This window comes from Pteropus vampyrus, unplaced genomic scaffold (assembly GCF_000151845.1).
Source record: "Pteropus vampyrus isolate Shadow unplaced genomic scaffold, Pvam_2.0 Scaffold53, whole genome shotgun sequence".
Lineage (NCBI taxonomy): Eukaryota > Metazoa > Chordata > Mammalia > Chiroptera > Pteropodidae > Pteropus > Pteropus vampyrus.
In genome coordinates, this window is record NW_011888834.1 from 6,819,355 (window position 1) to 6,840,681 (window position 21,327).

General features: G+C 40.5%; 1 protein-coding gene across 1 annotated transcript in view; it reads right to left on the reverse strand.

Annotated features, from left to right (window-relative positions):
* Positions 1-6,791: 6,791 nt before the first annotated feature.
* ADRA1A (adrenoceptor alpha 1A) overlaps positions 6,792-21,327 on the reverse strand; it is a 73,353-nt gene continuing 58,817 nt past the window's right edge. Inside the window, exon 2 of the mRNA XM_011360301.1 lies at positions 6,792-7,437. Coding sequence (XP_011358603.1) covers positions 6,920-7,437 — 518 coding nt within the window. The 3' untranslated portion in view covers positions 6,792-6,919. The remainder of the gene's footprint in view (positions 7,438-21,327) is intronic.

Consider the following 21,327-nt stretch of genomic DNA (forward strand, 5'->3'; position numbering starts at 1 on the left):
TAGTAACATCATTTTGAATCTAGTTAGGTGATCCCTGACTTAGACAAAAAGGAGAAACAGGAAAAGGAGAAAGAGAAGAAACCCGTGAAAAACTAGTGTTTGTCTGTGGGAAGACGGCCCTGCCCTCAGCACCTCTTTCTGTGCCCCACTTCGGGGCTAGGGGGCTCCAGGGCACGCCCTCCAAGGCCCCTGGGCAGCGGACTGTGCTTGGGGGGCCTTCCTGGGGAACCGCGTGTGGCCAGAAAGCATGTGGGGGTGAGCAGGCTGTAGGGGGCCCGGAGGGACTTCACATTGGCCCTGGTCAAATGGCACCTGCTGGTTGTCACTCCTCTGAGAGGTGACCAGGTTGTGCGGGGGGATATCACCGATGAGGTGGTGAGCTGAGAGACCCCTGTGGACTGCCCTGGGCTCTGCTGACCCGCCTGTTCTACAGAATACAGAAGTGGGAGAGAGTGGTGGGTTTCCCTGATGCCTATGTAGAAAATCACTGATATACCAAAGTGTATCTTTTTGGTGGAAAGGTCATATTAGCAGATTCCATCTGTGAATATGAACTTGTCACTTTACCTAACAACTTGAGCGGGTTGGGAACATTAAGGTACTCAAGTGGAGATGTGTCTGTCCATGGCATAGTAAAAAAAAAAAAAGAAAAAAAAGAAAAAGATGCTTGTATGTTGAACGTTAAAATCCACTGCTTAGCCTTATCTGAATAGACTAGGGATGGCAAATAATGGCCATGGGCTAAATCTGGCTCATGCCTGTGAACTAGGAATGATTTCTACATTTTTAGAGGATTGTCCCTTCCCTCCCCCGCAAAGAAAAGAAAAAAAGAAAAAGAAGACGATATGACAGAAACTATTTGGCCCACAATGCCTAAAATATTTACTATCCAGTCATTTAGAGAAAAAGTTTGCCAGCCCCTGGTATACATTAATTAGATCTTTATTCTTTGGTTCATCTGGAAGCATCTTTCCCTTCCCTCATTTATAATAATAAATGCTTCTTGGAAGAATGCATTCTTGACTTGCCACAGATGAGCTTGGAATACACCCAGTTTAAAAGCTTGGGACTGTATGTGCCTCTGTATTTTTTTGTGCCAAGCGCATCCTGGTGCGGGAGAGAAAGTGAGTGGCTTGCTGATGGTGATGGTCAGGGCATATACAATGACCCCTGGGGTCCCTGGGAAAGGAGTGTCCTGAAATTCCCTTTGAGACCTTTGCATTCTTGAGGTCCTCAAGGTGTCAATCACTGCTGGCTTTGCTTTACACGTTGCCCTGTAGGGCAAGCCAAGAGCCCCCTAACCTGCTTATTTCTTTAGCTCTATTGCTGCCTATCTAGGGAGAAAGAGCAGAATTACATTGGCTTGTCTTTTAGCCAGTGAGAGAAGCATAGATAAATATGCACTCGGCTCCTAGAACAATCTCGTACTGCCCAGCTGCTGGCAGAACTGTAACAGGAGAGAATGTACCTATTGAGCTGAAAATACAGATAAGAGATGAATGAGTGAAATATGAAAGTCAGAGTCTCAAGAAATGTGATGGACCTTGGGGATGTGGAAGCTCATGAGAAAAGGAGTTAGAGGCTGGATTTGGGGCTATTAAAGAAATCCTTAAACCTCTCCCTACCTGCTCCCCATTTCTTCACATGCTAAGTACAGATAATCTATGTTATGGAATAATACTCAGTAATGACTTGAGATAATACTTTAACAAGTGTAAAGTATTGTATAGATAGAAGGAAATATTAAGCTCACATCAAGATTTTCTGTCTTCACTTCTTTAATATTTTATCTGAATGCGCCTACTCTATTCAGGCTTTTTAATAGTGCTTTTATTATTTTTTCTTTCCAAATACAGTATAAATTTGCTCTTAGATTTTTTTAACCTAATTAAGTCTGTATTTCTCATAATCATTTCCAGCTTATAAGGTGGCAATATTAACTACGATATGGGGGAAAGTAATGTGATAACACCTGAGCCACATGAAAAGGGAAGACAAGTACTTTGTCTTTGGAAATGCATAAGCATCAGCTTTAGGGCACATCCTTGCTTATCAGTTGCAGCAATGTATTTCTGAAACATCCATCCTGCTTTGAGCAATGTCCATGGTAAGCCTTCCTCCTCCTTCTCAACAGCCTCTACCCCAACTTCCATAATCTTCCTTTTAGGTGAGAGACTCAGTAATCCATGTCGCAGGAGCAATGGAAAAATGGCATTTTCCTGCACAGAGCAGATCGGGTCCATCCTCAGCCCCGTGACATTTGGGTCTGGGGGATTATGAAAGAGGTAACACTGATGGGAGCACTGGCCAGGGGCTGGGTGTCCTCTGCTGAAATCCTGACTTGCTGTTGCCAGCCCAGCCCCACAACAGTCACCTTCACTCACTCATCTTGCACGGACTTTGGAGGCCAGGAGGCCACTGTAGCCATTTGCTTTTTGAAGATGGTGGACCCCACAGCAGCCTGGGCTCAGCCCTGCTCCACAGCACAGTTTGTAGTCAAGGAGCAGATGCCAATGGTATTCCAACTGGGTTCAACTGGAGCTGTGTTCGGGTGGTTTCATGGTTAAAAGTCCTAGTAGTGTAAAAAGAAATCAGAGTAACAAGTGAGCATATCTCTCATGTTGTCTCCATGGTTACCACCTCTGCCTTCTTTTTCATCACCCTGATTTTGCTTGCAGAGTTTACCTTCCATGTGCTTGGGCTTGGGCTCCCTTCTCCCTTTGCTGATGAGCAGAGCTGTTAATTAAGTCAACAAGTACTCCCTCTGCAGAGGCAGCATCTATTTTGGCAAGAGGACATGAGCAGAACCGGCCCCAGAAACAAGTGAGAATGTATGTCAAGCTGGGATTAAGTAGCTGTGATTAAAGACTGAATAATTACCTTCCCAAGCAAATACTCTTTAAAACGTTCTCACTCCCAGGCCATAACCACAGAACCCACGGGGCTAGGAGGTCTGTGTGATGGTTCACTGTGAAGAGACAGGGTAGCCGAGATATTCAGGACATAAAGCTTTCACCTGCGAAAGGAAACCCAGGAGCAAAGTGATACCATCTAAGAAGTAGCCACGGCTGCCAACCGATTCTTCCTTTTCAAAGATTGTCTAGGTCTTTGGCTGCCTGGAGATCAGCATTCTGAACTATGTCTCTACAGTGACAGACATGACATTCACATGTTTGACACACTCTCTGAGCTCTATGTAATCTTGGTGAAATACCTATACTTCCAGCTCTCTTTCTCCAACTCAAACAACAGCAACAACAAAAAAACGTTGAAATACAGTTGAAAGTGATGTCGTATTTGTTTTTATTTACTTTAGAAAAGGATATACTTCCTGAAAGTCTGCTAATTAACTGGTAATCAATAACTTTGGCACGCTACACAAATGTATTTCATATCCACAACTGTGCTTTGCTGTTCTAGGCCAATGCAGCCTCTTCTGCATTCTCCTATATGTTCATCTTCTCCCAGTTTGATACAGTTCATCCTTCTTGCAAGGCCTGGATAACATTGCAGCCCACGATCCCTGAGAAAATGATGCAGTCTGATAGAATTGTTGGCACCAAACCCTTTCATTTATGACCTGCTCTTGGGTTTAGCTGGAATGAAGATTTGGCAGCATATTTACCAAGGTTAATTAGAAGGCAAATCCCAAAGAAACAAAACATTGAAATGTTTCGGTACGGTTTAGTATCCTCAGCATACCCAGTCTCGAATGGGAGCTTTTACCTCCATTGTTTATGAGGCAGGGATGCTGTTTAAAACTCTGCAGACTTTAGTCTCAGGGAGACCTGGGATTGAATCCCAGTTCCTCCTTGGCCGTCAGCCAGTCTTTAATCACTCGTGACTATCCGATTTTTATCTCTACAATATGACTAGTGGAGTTGCTATGAGGTTTAGCAGCAATGGGTACAAGATGCCAGGCGCGCAGTAGCACCTAAGAAAAAAGCCTTAAGAAAATACTTATTTACCCAAATATCACTGTCTACCATAGATGGACCAATTCAAGTAGGTGGTGAGAGAGTTAGAAACATTAGTATTTGGGAGGGTGTTAGCATACTCTGAGTGATTACAGGCAGAAGAGGCCTTGGATGAGACATGACAGAGGCAAAAGGAAGAAAACTGTGACAAGTGAAAAAACTTTTCTGAAATCCTTGCAAAAGTTAGGGGACATTTTTGAATAAAGAGATTCCAAGTCTCTCTAAATGCATGCAGTTTGAATTGCAGAAGAAACTCAGATTTTGCCTATCCCATAATGTCAAGTTGACTTTTTGTGATGTTTAGACAATCCCAAAGCAACTACTTTTTATAACATATCAGAGAAGACATTTTGACCACTGTTGCTCTGGGTAAATTCTTCAAACTCCAAATAGAAGCAGTAAACATGTGAGTATAAATATGACAATCACTTGTTTAACTGTGACAATTTTAGATAGTTTTTTGGCATGCTCAAAGGTACAGAGATTTTTGTGGATGAGTAAAAAATAACTTGTATATTGTTTATCCCACTTTGACTAAGTCTTGGGCGACATTATCAATTTCTTGTAAAATTGGCATGTTTACACATAATATCATGTTATGGGAAAGGAAAAAAATGTTAAAGTTTGCCTCCCTGGAGGGAGTAGGGTTGGAGAAGAGTGTAGTAGACAATTATTTATGGATAGTTTTACACGAATACAATTGTCATGGCTTTTATCTGAGGAGGGAAAGATTCTCCAGTTGTTTATTTGGATTGGCAGTGGCATTAATGCTAGCTTTCTGGTGATCTTAAGCTTTCTAATATCTAACGTTTAAATTTGTCTGTAAAGGTGTTTAAAGATCATCTCAAACATGAAGCCAAATATCCTGAAGAAAAACTGTTACCTTTCTTTTGCAGGGATGTTCTTCCTGTAAGGGGGAGCCTGGCAACAGTGTTTTTTGTTTTTTGTTTAAAATTCAGATTCCAAAAGAAGTTCTTCTCAACAATGAAACTTGTCTTTCCTATTAAGGCAGAAGAGAAACGAGGTTTGCATATTCAAGTCCTTCCCTGGTGCCTACATCCATAATAGGACACCCACATCTGGTAGAGCTGTTATGGGACATGCAGACAGACCAGAAGAGTCTAAAAATCCAGCCAACATCTAATGCCAGAATCCAAATTATGAGCATAAGGCAGAGTGTCTATCTGATCAAAAAGAAGACATTCTCCAGAAAGGGCTGAGAAAGTAGAAATATTCTATATCCAAACACAACAACAAACCAACTCAAATCTGCATGCAAACATACCTTCCACGTAAGTGTGCAAAGATATTAGCTTTTCAGAAGGATTTAAGGAAATTATCATTTTGTTGCAAGGAAAGAAGGAAAAGATGATGGGGCCACTACCTTTGCCATGAAGGTTAAATAATGGCTACAATATGCTCCAAAATTCTTAGAGGAAATTACTCAAATATGGGGAAAGAGGCCACCAAAATGGTCAGTAGTTTTAGATCAGTGATTTTAGTCAAGAATTAATCCAAAAACATAAATTTTATTTTAAATTCTTATTGTGGAATGTGAAAAATATTTTAAGTTTTACATATATTTAGCATCTTCATCTTTAGTAATAAACCGAGTTATTGAACTTTACCAAAATTTGGTATACATATAGCAAAAATAGCAAGTCCCTATAGAAAGTGGGAAGAGGTGAAGTGAATGGGCCACTGGGTATTTTACCAGAATAAGCGGATGTCTGTCAAAAACTCTTTGCAAACTTCTGCTTTCGACGGATTTTTGGTGATTAATCAGTTCAAAGCTAAGCATACGTATCTCTCGAATTCAGAAAAGATTCATCTGGATTATAAGGCTCATTCCAACATGCTATGGGTGCACTGGGAACCTTGAACTTCATTACGCGATAGTGAATCACTGAGAAAAAATAGAAGTCAAGATGTGCCTTTCAAAATGCTATAAATTATGGATTTTCATAATGATGTTATAGAAAAGGTGAGTGATTTACCAAGAAAGGCATTACAAGACCATATTAAAAAGGCTGTGGAGTAATTTTGCAGCCTCTACTTTAGCATGAAATTAGCACCTGTCCCACCCCAACCTCTTGATCTTTAAATATGTTACACGAGAAGCCTTCCTCCATCTGATCTCGGAACTACTTAGTGGAATTTTGCCCCTAGCAGTTCAGTTAAAAAAATGACCCTCATCTCTACTGTCTTCCATTAGGAAAAGCCAAACTTTTGCTGACTGATTGTTTCAACACTCTCTAGACCAGGCATAGAGGATACGCTTTCATTGGTTCAAAGACATAATGAGTTGCCCTCCACTCTCATCCTTAGAAGGAATTAAGAACAGTATCCCATCAAATTGCAACAAAAGGTAAATTTCACTGTCAAGTTCCCCCGAGCTGATAGATATATCAGCTGTATCAGACATGGTGAAGTTTAAAACTTGCTCTAAAAATAATGTGCCTGGATATCGGCCACCATCTTAAGGGCTCTTCCTCTCCAGGACCTCTCCCCATAAATACCCAACGTGGCTGTCAGCAAGTTTAGCCTGAAAATAAAATCCCCTCACTCCATCAAGAAATAGCTCCAAACTTAGAGTGTGTGCTGAAAATATTCATGATGAAATCATAATCTTATATTTATAGTCTTTTGGATTGTGTATGAAATTCTGTTTCCCATGGTGTTTCTCGTTGAAAGGGCCAGACGTAGAGAGCGGGCTCGGAGGATGCCCGAGAGAGCATTAGCCTCAAGGACGTGCTGTTATCCTCATTTTGAACTGGACGGTTGTGACATCCTCCCTCCTCCCTGACCCCCAACCCATTCCCAGATGGTCCCTGGTTTGCGGGTCCTGTCTTGTCATCCAGGAAGAGCAAACTGGCCTTTCGAGTAGGAAGTGGAGTGGGTGCCTAAGATTATCTCCCCTTCCTTCTGACCTTTCCTGTCCTCTAGACTTCCTCCCCGTTTTCACTGAGGGAGATGGTGTGGACCTTAATGGTTGGAGTTGGATGGTTCTCTCCATGGCTGGGAGTCGAGAGCCCCGTGCAGCAGCAGACCTGCAAAAAGCTTTTGCTCCTCACCCGGGCCGTGGTGCAGGCTGATCGGTCTTTGGGCACTGCAGTCCTGGCCGATCCACGGGGCAGGGAAGAGAAAAACTTCCATTCACAGACCCCATCCGTCTTGGAGATTTTATAGAAGGTCTCTCCTGAGCCCACAGGGATGCGCACCAGGTCCCTGTGCTGCCCCTCCAGGGCATGGCTGGGTGGGTGCAGGGTGTAGCCCAGGGCACCTTTGGAAGACTGCTTTCTGCGGAGACACTGAATTCTCAAGACATTCTGAAAAGCCTTTTTAAACTCTTGACTGGAGCAGGGGTATATAATGGGATTGATGCAGCTGTTCATGTATCCGAGCCAAAAAACTATTTTAAAAACTGTTTCTGAGGGCTTGAAATCAGGGAAGAAAGACCCTGGAAGAAAACACACAGATTCATACATATTATTTGCAAGCCAAAAGGCCAGTTGGCTAGGAAAACAAGCAAACAAACCAACAAACATCTTTTCACATATTTTAAAAGTTCCAAATACATTAGAGTGTCTCACATTTGACCGACTGGCTCCTAAGAATATAGCCCCTGTGTAATATTCTCCAAGACCATTCTCACTGGTCCACATGTGCAACATCAATTACGAGAGCAGGCCCAGTGGGTAGGGTTGCACTGGGTGTCAGTGATAAAACATCCCTTGATGCCTGCTATGTAGTTTTAAACAATGAGAACATGAAACTTAGGCTATGTATGCAAATCGTTTTGCCTGAATTTAAAAATAAGTTGGAATTCATTCAAATAATCCAAATAAAAATGAGGTTATCTGAATACTCCATTTGTTCTTTAAAGCAATATTATACAGACACATCCTAAATAGTTATAAATTCCTTCCCTTCTGAACATTGGAATTGTATATTTTAATGAGAATCCCAAATTTACAAAATATTGGCTTTGCCAACTTTTGGCTAGTGATTTTCAATTATTAAAATTATTAAGATTGTTAAGAATGGCCTCCTACTTCTGATGTTTTGACTTAATATTTTCAACTTTACAATGGCAAGAAGGTGATACATGTTCAGTAGAAACCACATTTTGAATTTTGAATTTTGATCCTTTCCTGGGTTAATGATATGCAGTATGCTACTCTCTTGTGATGCTGGGCAGAGGTAGCAAGATACTTTTGTCTAATCGCAGGCTAATGTAAGTGTCGTGAACACATTTAAGGTAGGCAAGGCTAAGCTATGATGTTCGGTAGGTTAGGTGTATTAAGTGAATTTTTGATTTATGATGTTTTCAGCTATGATAAGTTTATCAGGATGTAAGCCTATCGTAAGCTGAGGAGCATCTATATTTTTCTTTGATGATGCTTTTTGATGTTACAGTATACTCATCTGCTCAACATACTCCAATGGCTGCCAAATGCTTATAAAATGCTTGCCAGTTGCTCAACATTCAGGATCCTCCACAGAATTGAATCTAATCTCGCTTTCTAACACTAATATTTTACTCTAATCAGAGTCACTACAAACTTTTTCCAAGTCATTGCTAATTTTTCTTGTCTTCTCGAGTTGAGTCCTGAAGTCTAAAATGCCCTTTCTCATCCTCTTTATTACTCAAGTCTTATCCATGAATCGACACAGCAGGAATCACGTTTCAGGCCTCTTTACATCCTATACATAACTCTTGGTAGCAGAATAATAAACCCATGGAAACTTAAAGCGGGAACAGTCTTAGGTATTCTCTTATTCAATTACTCAATGTCCAAATTAAAACATGATGATTAAAGAGGTTGTCACAAACTCGATAGCTATAGTACTAATATAGTGATGGATAAAGGGATCTAGAACGCCCAGTCCAGTGGTCCTTATTCTCTGGGTAACTTTTTTCTTTTGCTTTAGCCTAAGGCCTTGATTTTATGTCTTCCTTTTTCTCTCTGCTTTACAGACCCATCAGAGTCATGACAAACTAATGGGTGTCCTTAAAATCCACTGTAGCAAACAGTGCCCTAAAATTTAGTAGAGGATTTTATAAATGTAAACAAAGATTAAACTTAAATACTGCAAAGAAGACAGAATAGTGTGGTGGTCAATGGGGAGCATTTATTATCACCGAAGCATACTCCTTGCTAAGTTCAGTGTGTCTCAAAGGAATTAAAACATGCACACGCACACACACACACACACACACACACACACACACACACACGTACACACGATGGTTATTAAGTGAGAAAGTATTATTCTTTAGCTCCAAAACTCTTAACATTGTCCTATAATTATAATAGAATTTACTCATATTGAATGCCTAGTTTGAGCCAGGCTCTGTGCTAAACGGTCCAAATACAAAATAATCATCATCGGCAACATCAAGAGTTATATGACTCCTATCAACAACATCCCCATTGTACAAATGAGGCGACAGTGGTGTAATGAGGTTGAATAACTTAACTAAGGTCACTCAGGCAGATGGTTGCCGATAGAGCTGGAATTTGAAATCGAACAATCTGATTTTAGGGCCTATGTTCCTTTATGGAATCTAAAAGTAGATTGGAATGATACATCTCTTGGGAGGGAAGATAGTGTATGGAGGGTGGTAAAGTTGGTAGAAGCTAAATTGGAAGGATGCATTTCCAAACTTCATCTGAGAAGTGGAAAAAGTGACTAAGACCACTTCTCAGATCCCTTCTCAATGATGACCATGATGCTTTATAGAATGAGAAGGCAACCACGGGCCATGCTTCCCCCTCTCCTCCGCCCATCATGGCACAGAGTACCAAGGTCGAACCTGCCTGGTTTAGGGGTTGGCACCTCTGACCTGAAGTTTAGGGGGTAAACTCCATCAGAGCTGGTACCATGTCAGTTTTGCTCATTTATGGAGCTCCAGAACCTAGCACGGTGCTGGCATCTCAAAAGCATCCTGTCAGTTCTTACTGAGTGAATGAATGGCTGACTAACTGACTGACAATGAATGAATGCATCTCCCTGTCCTCTCCATGACTCTATCTCACAGTGTGGCCTGGCTTCCTTTTCAGCCTGACAGCTGTAGCCCTGTATTTCTCTTCCTGCTGACACTTCCTTCTGTTGTTTCTTTCCCTTTTTCTGCCCAGTTTCTGTTTAATCCTCTGGTTTTCTCTGTGATATTTTGTCTTTTTCCCTCGCTGCGATATCTGGTAGCTAACACTAACTTTCCTTATCATGCTTCATAGAAAGAACCAGATTTTTGAATTGTCCACTTGAGCATAGGGACTCTTCTTTCTCTTGTCACTGAAGGTATATGGTGCTCCTTAACAACTTCTGTCCAGCTTTGCCACTATAGTTACATTTTAGGTACAAAGTTACAGCAAAGTTTGCTCTCAATGACCTCAGTACGAGAGAAAACCATTTTTTTTTTTTCCTGCTAATGCCGTTCTCCTAAGTAAGTTTTCTCCACAGTGCTCTAGTTCACTCTAAAACACAGTGAAGACAAAAATTCTAGCCCAGCACTCGTAATTAGAAGTTTCCTCTTTAGTTCAACTCTTTCAGAATCAGGGTGACTCAGTAGGGACGGAGAAAACTATGAGTCAGTCTCCTCCATCCTAGCCTCTCAGCTTCCAAGCTCCATTCCACCTCCCTGAAAATGTGGCATCTTTATGACAACTATGAGAGACACTGAGTTATGATAAACTCTAATTAGCCAGAGTCACAGAATGCTAGAATGTAAAGACTGGCAGAAAGCACTGTCAGTCCGTCCTTTATAAATGCAGATAGTAAGGCTGAGGAGGAGAAGTAGTTTCTGCAAAATCACCTGGTTGATTCATGGTCCCATCAGGAGTAGAGCCAGACTCTTCTCTGATTCATCCATTTCTGCTCCTGATCTTTGTGTCATTCAGCAATGCCACAATGGCATGGGTAGTGTTAATGGCAATATGTCTAGCTATTGTCATAGGATGAACACAAGTTTTGCAGAGATAATGAGAAAAAAGGGGGAGGATAGTAGCATCATAAATAACTACATCTTTTAAAAAGTCATAATGTGCTATTCAGACACTAGAAAAAGAACAGTGGGTGTTGCCCTTGGAAGGGCTTATCTGCAGGGTATCACATTCTGAAAATTAAAGTCTAAATGACTCCAATTAAAACAATGCAAACTCCAAAGGAGAAGCTAATGGTATGTGACCAGGGGAGAAAATAACCTTTAATTGTTTCTCTTTGTCCAACCAATGGAGTCTCCGTGTGTCTGTGGTACCAGTCCAAATGTGATTGGTAAATAGCCAATGGACGGAAGAGAGACACAAACTGTCACACGAATAGGCAGCCAGTTCCCCAGGCCAAGGAAGTCTAGTGCCAAGCCCCATTCATAACAGGTCAGTTGGCATCTTCTTGCTGGGAAGAAAACTCTGCCCCATTGAACTAAACCCCAGGGGACACCTGTAGGATTCGGAGTGTAAGCATAGACCTGAGTTTAATTGTCCTAGAGTCTACCAGATGCCTCCGCACTGGGCTGCTGGTTTGGCTGTGTCATAGTAACTTGCTTGAGTCCTCCTGAGGTTTATGCAAGGGCCGCCTTGCGGCAGTTCTCAGCCAGGTAAGTAGTCTTTAGGTTATCTGTCTGGAATAGTGGTTAGGAATCTCTAAGAACGCTGACTAGGTTAACTATGCACTAGGGTCCCAGGTCCTCAACACGGTATTCACGTATAGACTTCCCATGCACTGAAATACACGTGTGTCTCTGCATGTACAGAGATTCATTTTCCTGAGAAGAGGACTTCAGTTTCTGTTGGCCTCTCACAGTGGTCTTAGGGACACCGAAGATGGCTAAGCCTGGTTCCTAGCTCCTGAGAATGAGCTACACCTCTGGCTGGCAGACCTTACTTACCCCTTATGTCCTGATGCAAGCATCAAGGTTACAAATGGCAAGAAGATGTTAGTTCAACACCTCTTTAGAAGGACCTGCTCTATTCTTCTCTTATTTAACTAGGGCTTGAAATAGCACAGTTCTCCTGTACCTCTGAGGGAAGTGATACGGTTGCTCTCTGGTCAGAGGTAACATGTTGGTTCTTTTCTGAACTTTCTGGCAGGAAGCTTGAATAGTAGTCAAGTTGAGGAAGGATGGAGGTGTGAGAGGGTGCAGCAAGTACAGGAAAAGATGCCTATTGTGTGCTGGGTACACTGCACTGAACAGAACAAACCCAAGGCATCTCAGACTGTCCAGTGAGGGATGGGAGCATTGTCCCTTTTCCCTTTATCCAGGGACTGGTTTATATTGCCCTGTGGTTATTGTTGTCAAGAACCACTGCTTCTTCCAACCCATGCAAGGAACAAGGTCAGTCGGGAAGACATTCTCTCATACCTCATACTTCTGCAAGTGGGAAATTACAGGATCCGTCTGTCTGGCCGGGCGCAGTTCTGTAGAACTGGGGATTTCACCTTGGATGAGTCCAAGCTGCTAAAGTAAAGCTCTTCAAAAGGCTTCTCTCACCAGTGACCAAAGCCCCAAACTGCATTTCTTTTTTTAGAAATGGGGACCGGGCCTCCCAGAACACGCACGTCCAGCCCAAAAACACCCATGATAACTTGATAGACTCACCGTGCACATTTCCTGGGAAGAGCTCCCAGTGATGTGTGTTTCCTTTCGAAATGAATGCATAATTCAAACATTTTCAAAAGATAGTACCAGTTTTTCCCCTTTAGTTAACAAAAATTCCAGATTCGATTCAGGAAAATGCTAGCAATTTAGTCATCATGTTCTTTTATACATTGTTCCCTTAAAAGCAATCTCCTTTCATAAACCAGCTTATTTTCCAAACTTTGTCACTTTCATTTAGATCATCGTTGTCACACGAGTCTCACATTTGAAGCATCTTTTTATCACTGCTACACAAAAGCTTTCCTCAGCCGCTCACTCTACAGAAGAGTAGCGTTCAAACACACACACCTGTTAGCGTGGTATATTTTTCATAGCACATATAGTTTGTAAGTTTTCTTTCTTTTTCAAAACATTTTTTCCTTTTTTCTTTGTGGTGGAGACTTTTCAGATTTAGTCTCTTAGCAACTTTCAGGTATGCATATAACATTATTAACTGTAGTCATGTTGTGCATTACATCCCCAGGACTTGTTTGTCTTATAACTGGGAGTTAGTACCTTTTAATCCCTGCACTCATTTTACCCACCCCATGTAAGTTTTCTTGTTTACTTGTTTTCTTTGATTGTCTCATCCTCCAGAGTATGAAATAAGCTCTACAATGGCAGGGGCCCAGGCTGTCCTTTTTGCCGCCGTGCGAGGGCAGGGCCTGCCTCAGATCCTGAAAGAACATGTGTTTGACTTCCTCCCTCTTTGTTCCTTACATTCCAAGCAGTCACTGAGCCCCGCTGACGTTTTCCTTGGAAACATCTTTCAGACTTGCCTTTCGCCTCCACGCCCATTCCCAGCACCCCTGCCTTGAGGCAGCAGAGCTGGAAGGGTCTCTTCACTTACAGCCTTGCTTACTGTTAGGTTGATGGTGCTCTACTCATCACCCTGCAAGACTTGTCAGGATGGTGCCACTTTCCTGCTCAGAAATCAAGGGAGAGATCAGAACCAGGAATCAGAAAAGAATTGGCTGTGAAAAGCTGGGTGAATCACTTCTTGAGCCTCATTTGTAAAATAAAAGATTTGGACTAAGTAACCATTACTACCTCTTCTTCATGTAAACGCATATGCTTCTAGGAAAACAGAAAAGTGGAAAACAGGCCCATGTCAGGCAGGATGATTGAGGGACCCTGGGGAAAGTTGGTCAGAAGGGAAGAGGGCAGACAAGAAGAAAGGAAACCCAAGGTTTTGGGTTAGGTTTTGGGGAGGACATTCTGATGTCCATCTGGAGATTTGTGTCTGAGCTGGAGGAAAAGAAGGGCTGGGAGGACATAGTCGAGGGCCGTTGTCGTGAGACACACCTGTGGAGGGGCACATGCAATACTCCGAGGCCCACCGACAGTGGGGTGCACTGAGTAGGAACAGCATTTGTTTTTCTTCTGCATGGAGCACGGTGTGGCCCAGAGCTCCCGTGCTTCTTGGTAATATGGGGGTTGCACATATGCACATCTAGGGCCTGAGAGGTAATGGCCATCTTGTCATCTTTAAGGGAATGGGACACAAAGGCAAGAAAGTGAATGAAGCTATGAGGAAGAATTCCTAGAAATAACTAAAGAAAAGGGAAGTTTTTCGAGGGTCTCAGTAATATATTAAGGGAACCTCTTAATAGTGAAATCTGCCAAGATATGAGTTGTGTATTATCCTCTTATTGCCGATAAGATCAAGTTCAACCTCATCACCTTATCATTCAAGGCCCTCCATCATTTGGTTTCACCAGCCTTACACATCCTTCTCTGACATTATTCATTCACTTGACAAATAATTTGCTTAGCACCTTCCATGAGACAGGCAATTGTTGTAAATACTGGAGATAGAATAGTTAGAAAAATGCATTAAGAATCCTGCCCTTGGAGTTTACATTCTATGAATATTTCCAATAAATGCTTCTTAAATTGAATTGTGAATTTTCAACACCAAGACTTTCTTCTTGCTGTGGTAGACTTTTCGCTGTACCTGTGTTAATCCACTAAGGTGACTATGTCTTAGCTTATGTGGCTCTCCTCTTCATTCTCCTGCTCCTTTCTCAGTGACTTCTCCCTCTACCCTGCATCAAGTCAAACTTGAATCTATTCAAATTCCCTACCTTCGAAGCTATGTTCAAATCTGCCTCATTCGTGAACTCCCTCCTTTGCAGTCTAACTTGTTTTCTCGCCGTTTCCCTTTAGCATCTAACCTTAGTTACTTTTCTCTATAGCACTTATCACCATCTTCTATACGTATTTCTTTTTTGTCCTTTTTCTTGAATATAAACTCCTTGAAGTCGGAGGTTTATGTATTATTATTTCACTGCTGTATCCTCAACACCTACAACAGTTTATAGCATATAGTAGGCTCACACAAAGACTGTTGAATGAATAACACATTCAATCCTTGTGATTTTAGTCTTTTTAAAGACACACACTACTTCTTATCCTTTATTTTTATCTCCCTCATTGACGAACAATTTTCAATAAATGTTTATTGAATTAATAGGTGGCATTTGTTGATGGAAGACAATGGCATTTTGAATAAAACTCCTGCTTCAACTACTTACAGCTGGAAATACACTCTTAAATGGAGAAAGAAAGCCTGTCTTAACTCACATTCCAACATTTTATCTTCCTGATCTCCAAGACACTCATGTTTACATAAAAACAAAATGATTCTACAAATAATTTTATACAGCTAAGTCGCAGGCACTTCATAAAATTATTACTTCTAGTACTTATAAAGACACTTTATGGGGTCCTGTAGGAAAGGTTGAAGGCTGTAATTAAGATATGATAGCCTCTCATATTTGTGAGATTTGCATTTCAGGTCCAACACTACAAATCTGAAGCAGTGACATAAACAACTCAAATTGGTCACCCTGGGAGGCAGCATGGGAGTTTTTCAGGGCAGTGTCCCCTCACATTCAGCTTAAAGGCTAAGGCAGGTTCCATTCCAGAATCTTGCCAGCCAGGACATGGGTAAGTTGGCTGGAGCTTATGCAATAAGAGGTGAACAGGGTAGCAGACAGATGAACTTTTAGTTCTGGACTTCTGGTAAAGATGCCAAATCTGAGTTCTTTGGGTAATTCCCTACTTGGCAATGACATACCAGGTCCTTTCACTGGCCACCAGGTCACCCTGAGGCATGTCCCCTGATACTGTAGCCATCCTCTGGGAACTTCATCTAGCTCTTTAGGGGAGAGTTTAGGGTAGAGTATGAATAACACTTTGCTCTCTACTTCCAGCTCCTGCATACCCCTTCCCCTGCCTGGGATGGAGACTGTGTGTGGACCCCTGTTACTTCTCCCCAGCCTTAGGCTCAAGCTGGGCCAGACCAGCAGAATACCTGATCTCCATTAAAAGTGGGTGGTATTAAAACTGGCATAACATATATGCATAGGCATTTCATAGCTTATTTTCAAAATAAAAGGTGTCTTTTTGGAAGCTATAATATGGCTTCTAAATACAACTGGGCCAACCAGTTTTAAAATGCAGAAAGAGATCGGAGAAATTTACTCTTTAATTTTAAAAGGCAACAGAGTATGACACTCTTTTGATTATAGATATCTTTGAAAAAAAAAACAAAACAAAACTGACCATGCCTCCATCTTTCATAATAAATGCAATATTGAGAAATCTCAGTTTTTCCTGCAGGGGACATCGTCATTCTTTTCCAACTTAACCAAGCCTTCTGCAGTCTCAACTGAGAACTGTCTGATACTCTAAGGGAAAGATAAAGGTCAGGGAAGCTCAACCATTTTATGGCTTCAATTTCCTTCCTGACCTTGATGACTCTCAAATCTCTATCTCTAGGCCATATCTGGCTCCTGAGCTCCAATTCTGCATATACGACTATTATCAAATATCTTTTCTGATGGTCCCAAACCATTTCATCCTTAACATAATCAGACTGAACTCATTGTCTCTCACAAAACCTACTCTTTCTTCTCTGCTCCACCCTCAGTAGATGGAATCCCTTCCCCTAAGTTGTGCTAGCCAAAAAACCACTGTCATACTCAACCTCTCATTGTCCTACCTCGTCTACTATATCCAATCACCCAGTCAAGACCAATGAACCTTCATTACCTTTGTCACCATCCATCCTAGTTCAGGTCACCATTATCTTTAGCTAAGACCCTGTTTCAGCTTATTAATTGAGCTTCTTGCTTCTAGTCTCATCTTCTTCCAACGTACTGCTCACAGTATAGCCGGAGAGATTCTGAGGAAACAAACCTGATCTTATATCTTCCATATCTTCCTTGATGGAATCATTTCAATGACTCTTTACTGAATTCAAGATCAAGTACAAATTCTGCACTAGGACTTATTAGGTCCACAGGTCTAGAAGACTTAAAATACACTTCGATAACCTACTCTTTCTTCTCTGCTCCACCCTCAGTAGATGGAATCCCTTCCCCTAAGTAGAGTATGGTGATTCAAGTGCCCATTCAAAAATTAGTACTATAAAAAAGTAGAAATTTATAATCAACAGGATTTGGACATTTGAGAAATTATTAATTTGACTGAGTGATACAGCATCTTCAGTTCACCAGGATGTGGTTTAGGATTATAGTGTTTGATATACCATAGCTTAATCTTAAGTAATAAATATATGTCTTCCAGAAGGCAGTGTGTCCACTAAACAGCCTTTCCAAGGCCAAAGACTAGGAACGCATCATGAATTTCCTATTGTTCCAGTGGTCGTGATGACAACGGTTCAGAAAGTTTTACAAAACCTGAACGGCCTAAGTCAGGAGTGACGATCCCTAGAGGATAAACATGGAAAGTGGTGAAGAAAAACCAAAGACAGAGACAAGTGCATCCGAAGCTGCCTGAATAGAACTATTTCCTGTTGCACGGTGTGTTCTTGTTACCCAAAACAGTTGTGTTTTTAAGAAAAGGTTGTCCTCCACTGTTGTGACTCCCCTCTGAAATGTCCACCCAGTATTTGCTCAAATTAGGTGATTGATTCAGAACACATCAGAAAGCACAAATAGTATTTTCTGGATGTGCTGTTTGGAACAATAGTCTTCTTCAGAAAATCCAGCACAGCTGTGTTTATTCCCTAAGTTAAGTGTCAAAACAGCAGGAATTTTACCTGGCTCCAGTTGTCTATTTGTCTCTGTCTCACTCAGAAAAATTTACGTGGGAAGAGAAAGAAGCTACCATAGTTTGTAGCTGAAAATAATGATTCTCATTGTTTTTGTTTATTCCAATTCAATTCCGGTGAGTTAGAAGTTTGTTACACTTTACATCTCAAGACAGATATCAGTGTCAGTAAGTGGCCGGCTTAGGAACGTATTAGAACCTGTGGGGCTTTGGCGGGTTTTCATTCTCCTAATTTTTTTCATAAGACTTAAATTTATCAAGAAAAATTGAAGAGGGAGGCTGCTAGGGGCAGGGAGGCCAACTAGGAGACTAGCATATTGGTTTAGCATAGAATTCTGACCAAAGGCTAAAAGCTGTAGGACAGATTTGGGCTGCCCTGAAAGCTAACCTTCCCATTACTGAAAGTATCTAGGATAGAATGCATAACTACTCAGGTATCATACTGGGGATTCAAGCATCATAAAGCCTCCTATTAAAAACTCTTTAAGGTGCATTCTTATCCTGAAGCTTTAGAACATCCTGAGAAAGCAAACATCATTTATGGAGAAAAGGTTGGTTGTTCTGAATGTCTTACTTCCTTTTTACTATTGCAATAAAGAAATTGTGTGTTAGGAGCACTTTAAGAGGCACACACACATATTAAGATATGCCCTTTCCTGGGAGGGAAACCCTGATAGCTCATTTGCTAGTCCACTGACCAGGGCAAGTTTCCTACCTACTCTGTGCCTCAGTTTCCTCACATTTGTGGGTACAGTTCCTGGCTAGAAGCATTCATTATATTTGGACTATTTCTTCTTCAATATATATTAGTTCTCAATCTGCTTTTAGGGTATGCTACTCATTCTTAGTGTTCATCTTGTCTATTTTGAACCTTCCGAGATACTTTCTGAGGTCAGAAATCAGACCTTCTGCCTATTCATGAGTGTATCTTCCTGTCGAGATGTGTCTGGGATCCTTGTTTTGGTTCTACAGCTCTGGACACCTATGAGCTCCCTGATGACTTGTGCACTTGATCATCTCCTTAGACAGTGATCAGCCAGGTATGTCACCTGTCATTTTCTCAGAGCAGCTGCTCTGAGATCTCTGTATTTTGAGAGAACTTTGACTCTCAGTGTTTTGGGGAAAAGGTATATTAGCATTGACATGTATTAACATTTCTTGAACAGCCTGTTGTCTGATAATATCTAATTTTGGCTACAAAAAGTAATGGTATACTTTTGTTCATTTGAGAATTTTTCTGGACTAAGTTGAGTCCGATAGGTAAATAATTGGTGCTTTTCCAAGTTGCGCTGTGTCCAGGCTTGAGCCTGGGCCATGTGTTTATTATATTGCGTTTCTCACTAGAATTCCTTCCTCATGAAGGAACATCTGGCCTTTCTACCACATCTGGCACTTTGTCTCTTATTTTTATCTGTTTTAGATGAAATGCCTCCTAGGAGTTAGACATAGTTTTGTTTTTTTTTTTTTTTTGCTTTGTTTTGTTTTTAAAGCTCTAAAGGTATTAAAGCTTCATGATCCTGTAACATCAGTAAAAATAAAGTTGGGTTCAAACTTAACTCTGCTTGGCTCCAGATCCTGCACTGTACCCTCTGATATTGAACTCCCTGATATTGAACTTGCTGAGAATCTGCACCACTAACTGTCTGGTTTCTCTACCGCTGTGCAGTGCTGGTTGTTTACTGCTAAATTTTCGGAGGCAGAATTACGTCCTGATTTAGGCAACAAAAACAAAGCAGTATTGAATTGATTATTAAGAAATTGCTAGAAACTTTCTAATGTAAAAATTTATAGTGACTCTCTTTTTGGAATCAGTTTATTTGTATTTAGGCACCAAAATAGTTTGAAATGATTGAAAAGAATAAAAAAATACATATTTTGTGACACATGAAAATTATATGAAATTCAAATTTCAGTGTTTTCTAAGTTGTGAATACAGTTTTGATTTACTCTTTAACTGAAAAATTATCAATAGATATTTTGTTTTGTCTATATTTTAGTCATTCTACTTTGAGTATAGTTTTGTCAATTTTTTTCAATCATTTAAAATGTAAATATTATTCTTGATTCGCAGGCCATACAAAAAAAGGAGGCAGATTGGATTTGACTTATGGGCCATAGTGTGCTAAAACCTAAGTAGATTTTATCCCTCACTTTAAGGCAAATTTGTTTGAGAGAAGTAATTTTTCTGTCCATCAATTATTATAGATGTTTATTATGAACAAGACAAAGATGTGTAAAATGAAAATGAATAAACAATGTTTTACAAGACTAAGTCAATGCAATGACAGAAAAAAGAATGAGAGATATAAATAATGGAAAAGCAAACCTATTATCTTTCATATACTGTATACTAATGATTTGTGACCTGGAAAAAAAGATGGTGTATTTTATCTTTAAAAAAATCATATTTCCTAGATCTGACTACTAAAAAGACATGGAAATAATGATCAATGCAGTTGTAATAAACACCCCACTTGATCTAGTTCTTTAAATGTTGTTTCCCCCTAAAAAGAACCAATGATTCTTAGAGAACAGCTGATTCCAGGTCTGGGCAGACAGACAAACACAGACACGAGCAGGAGGTCACGTGAGACCACAGGATGATGTCAAAAGGACTCGTGAGCTAACAACCTGAGGAAGTTACTGCTGGACGAAGTTACTATAGTCTGAGGCTCAATAGGGATGTAAGAAGTATTAATGATCCCAATAAGGATTGATAATATGTTTTAATCATAAGTTTTAATTATGCTGGAGGTGGGGTTGGGTAGATCCTTATTAATTGCCTTAGAAGGAAGCTAAATAACCACTTACTATTTTTTAAATTGGTAAGTAAAGAATCAAGTATTTATTCTTCTTGTCTTGTAAAATAGTTGTTAATGGAATTTGTTCCTTTGTTTTCCAGCTAACAGTAAATAAAATTAGAATGACAGACATTACTATTTGCAACTAATTAATAAAGCAAATTCATGAATTTAGGGAATGGTCATCATTACTGATACCTTAAATAGAGAGTCAATAAAACATTATGTACCTCCTGATGGAAGTATACACCATCTAAGCATTAGTTTTAAACAAACAAACAAACATCTGATAAAGCCTTCTGGATCTAATGACCAATTTCCAGGAAATACAAAGAGAAAAGGAACATATTAAATGACACTAAAGGGATGAAGTCAGCAAAATTCAAACTGTGGAAAACTGTTTGTTCAAATAAAAATTAAAAAAAAAAATCAAGGAAAATGAAAAAAGAGAGAGATGAAGGGAGAAACCGTAGATTAAAAAAGACTTAAAAGACATAAAACCAACCATAATGCATTGACTTTATTTGGATCTCAATTCAAACAAAAAGAATCTAAAATTGGAAACATGGCAGAAGACGTGGACCAGCAACAAACTACTGACACCACAGAAGAGCCCTCGGATCTCATCAGGCTCAGCCTAGATGAGCGAATTTATGTGAAAAGGAGAAATGACAGAGAGCGTCGAGGTAGATTACATGTTTATGATCAGCTTTTAAATATGATGCTGGGAGATGTGGAAGAAACTGTGATTACTATAGAAATTGATGAAGAAACATATGAAGAGATATACTAATCAAGAAAACGGAATATTCCGATGCTCTTTGTC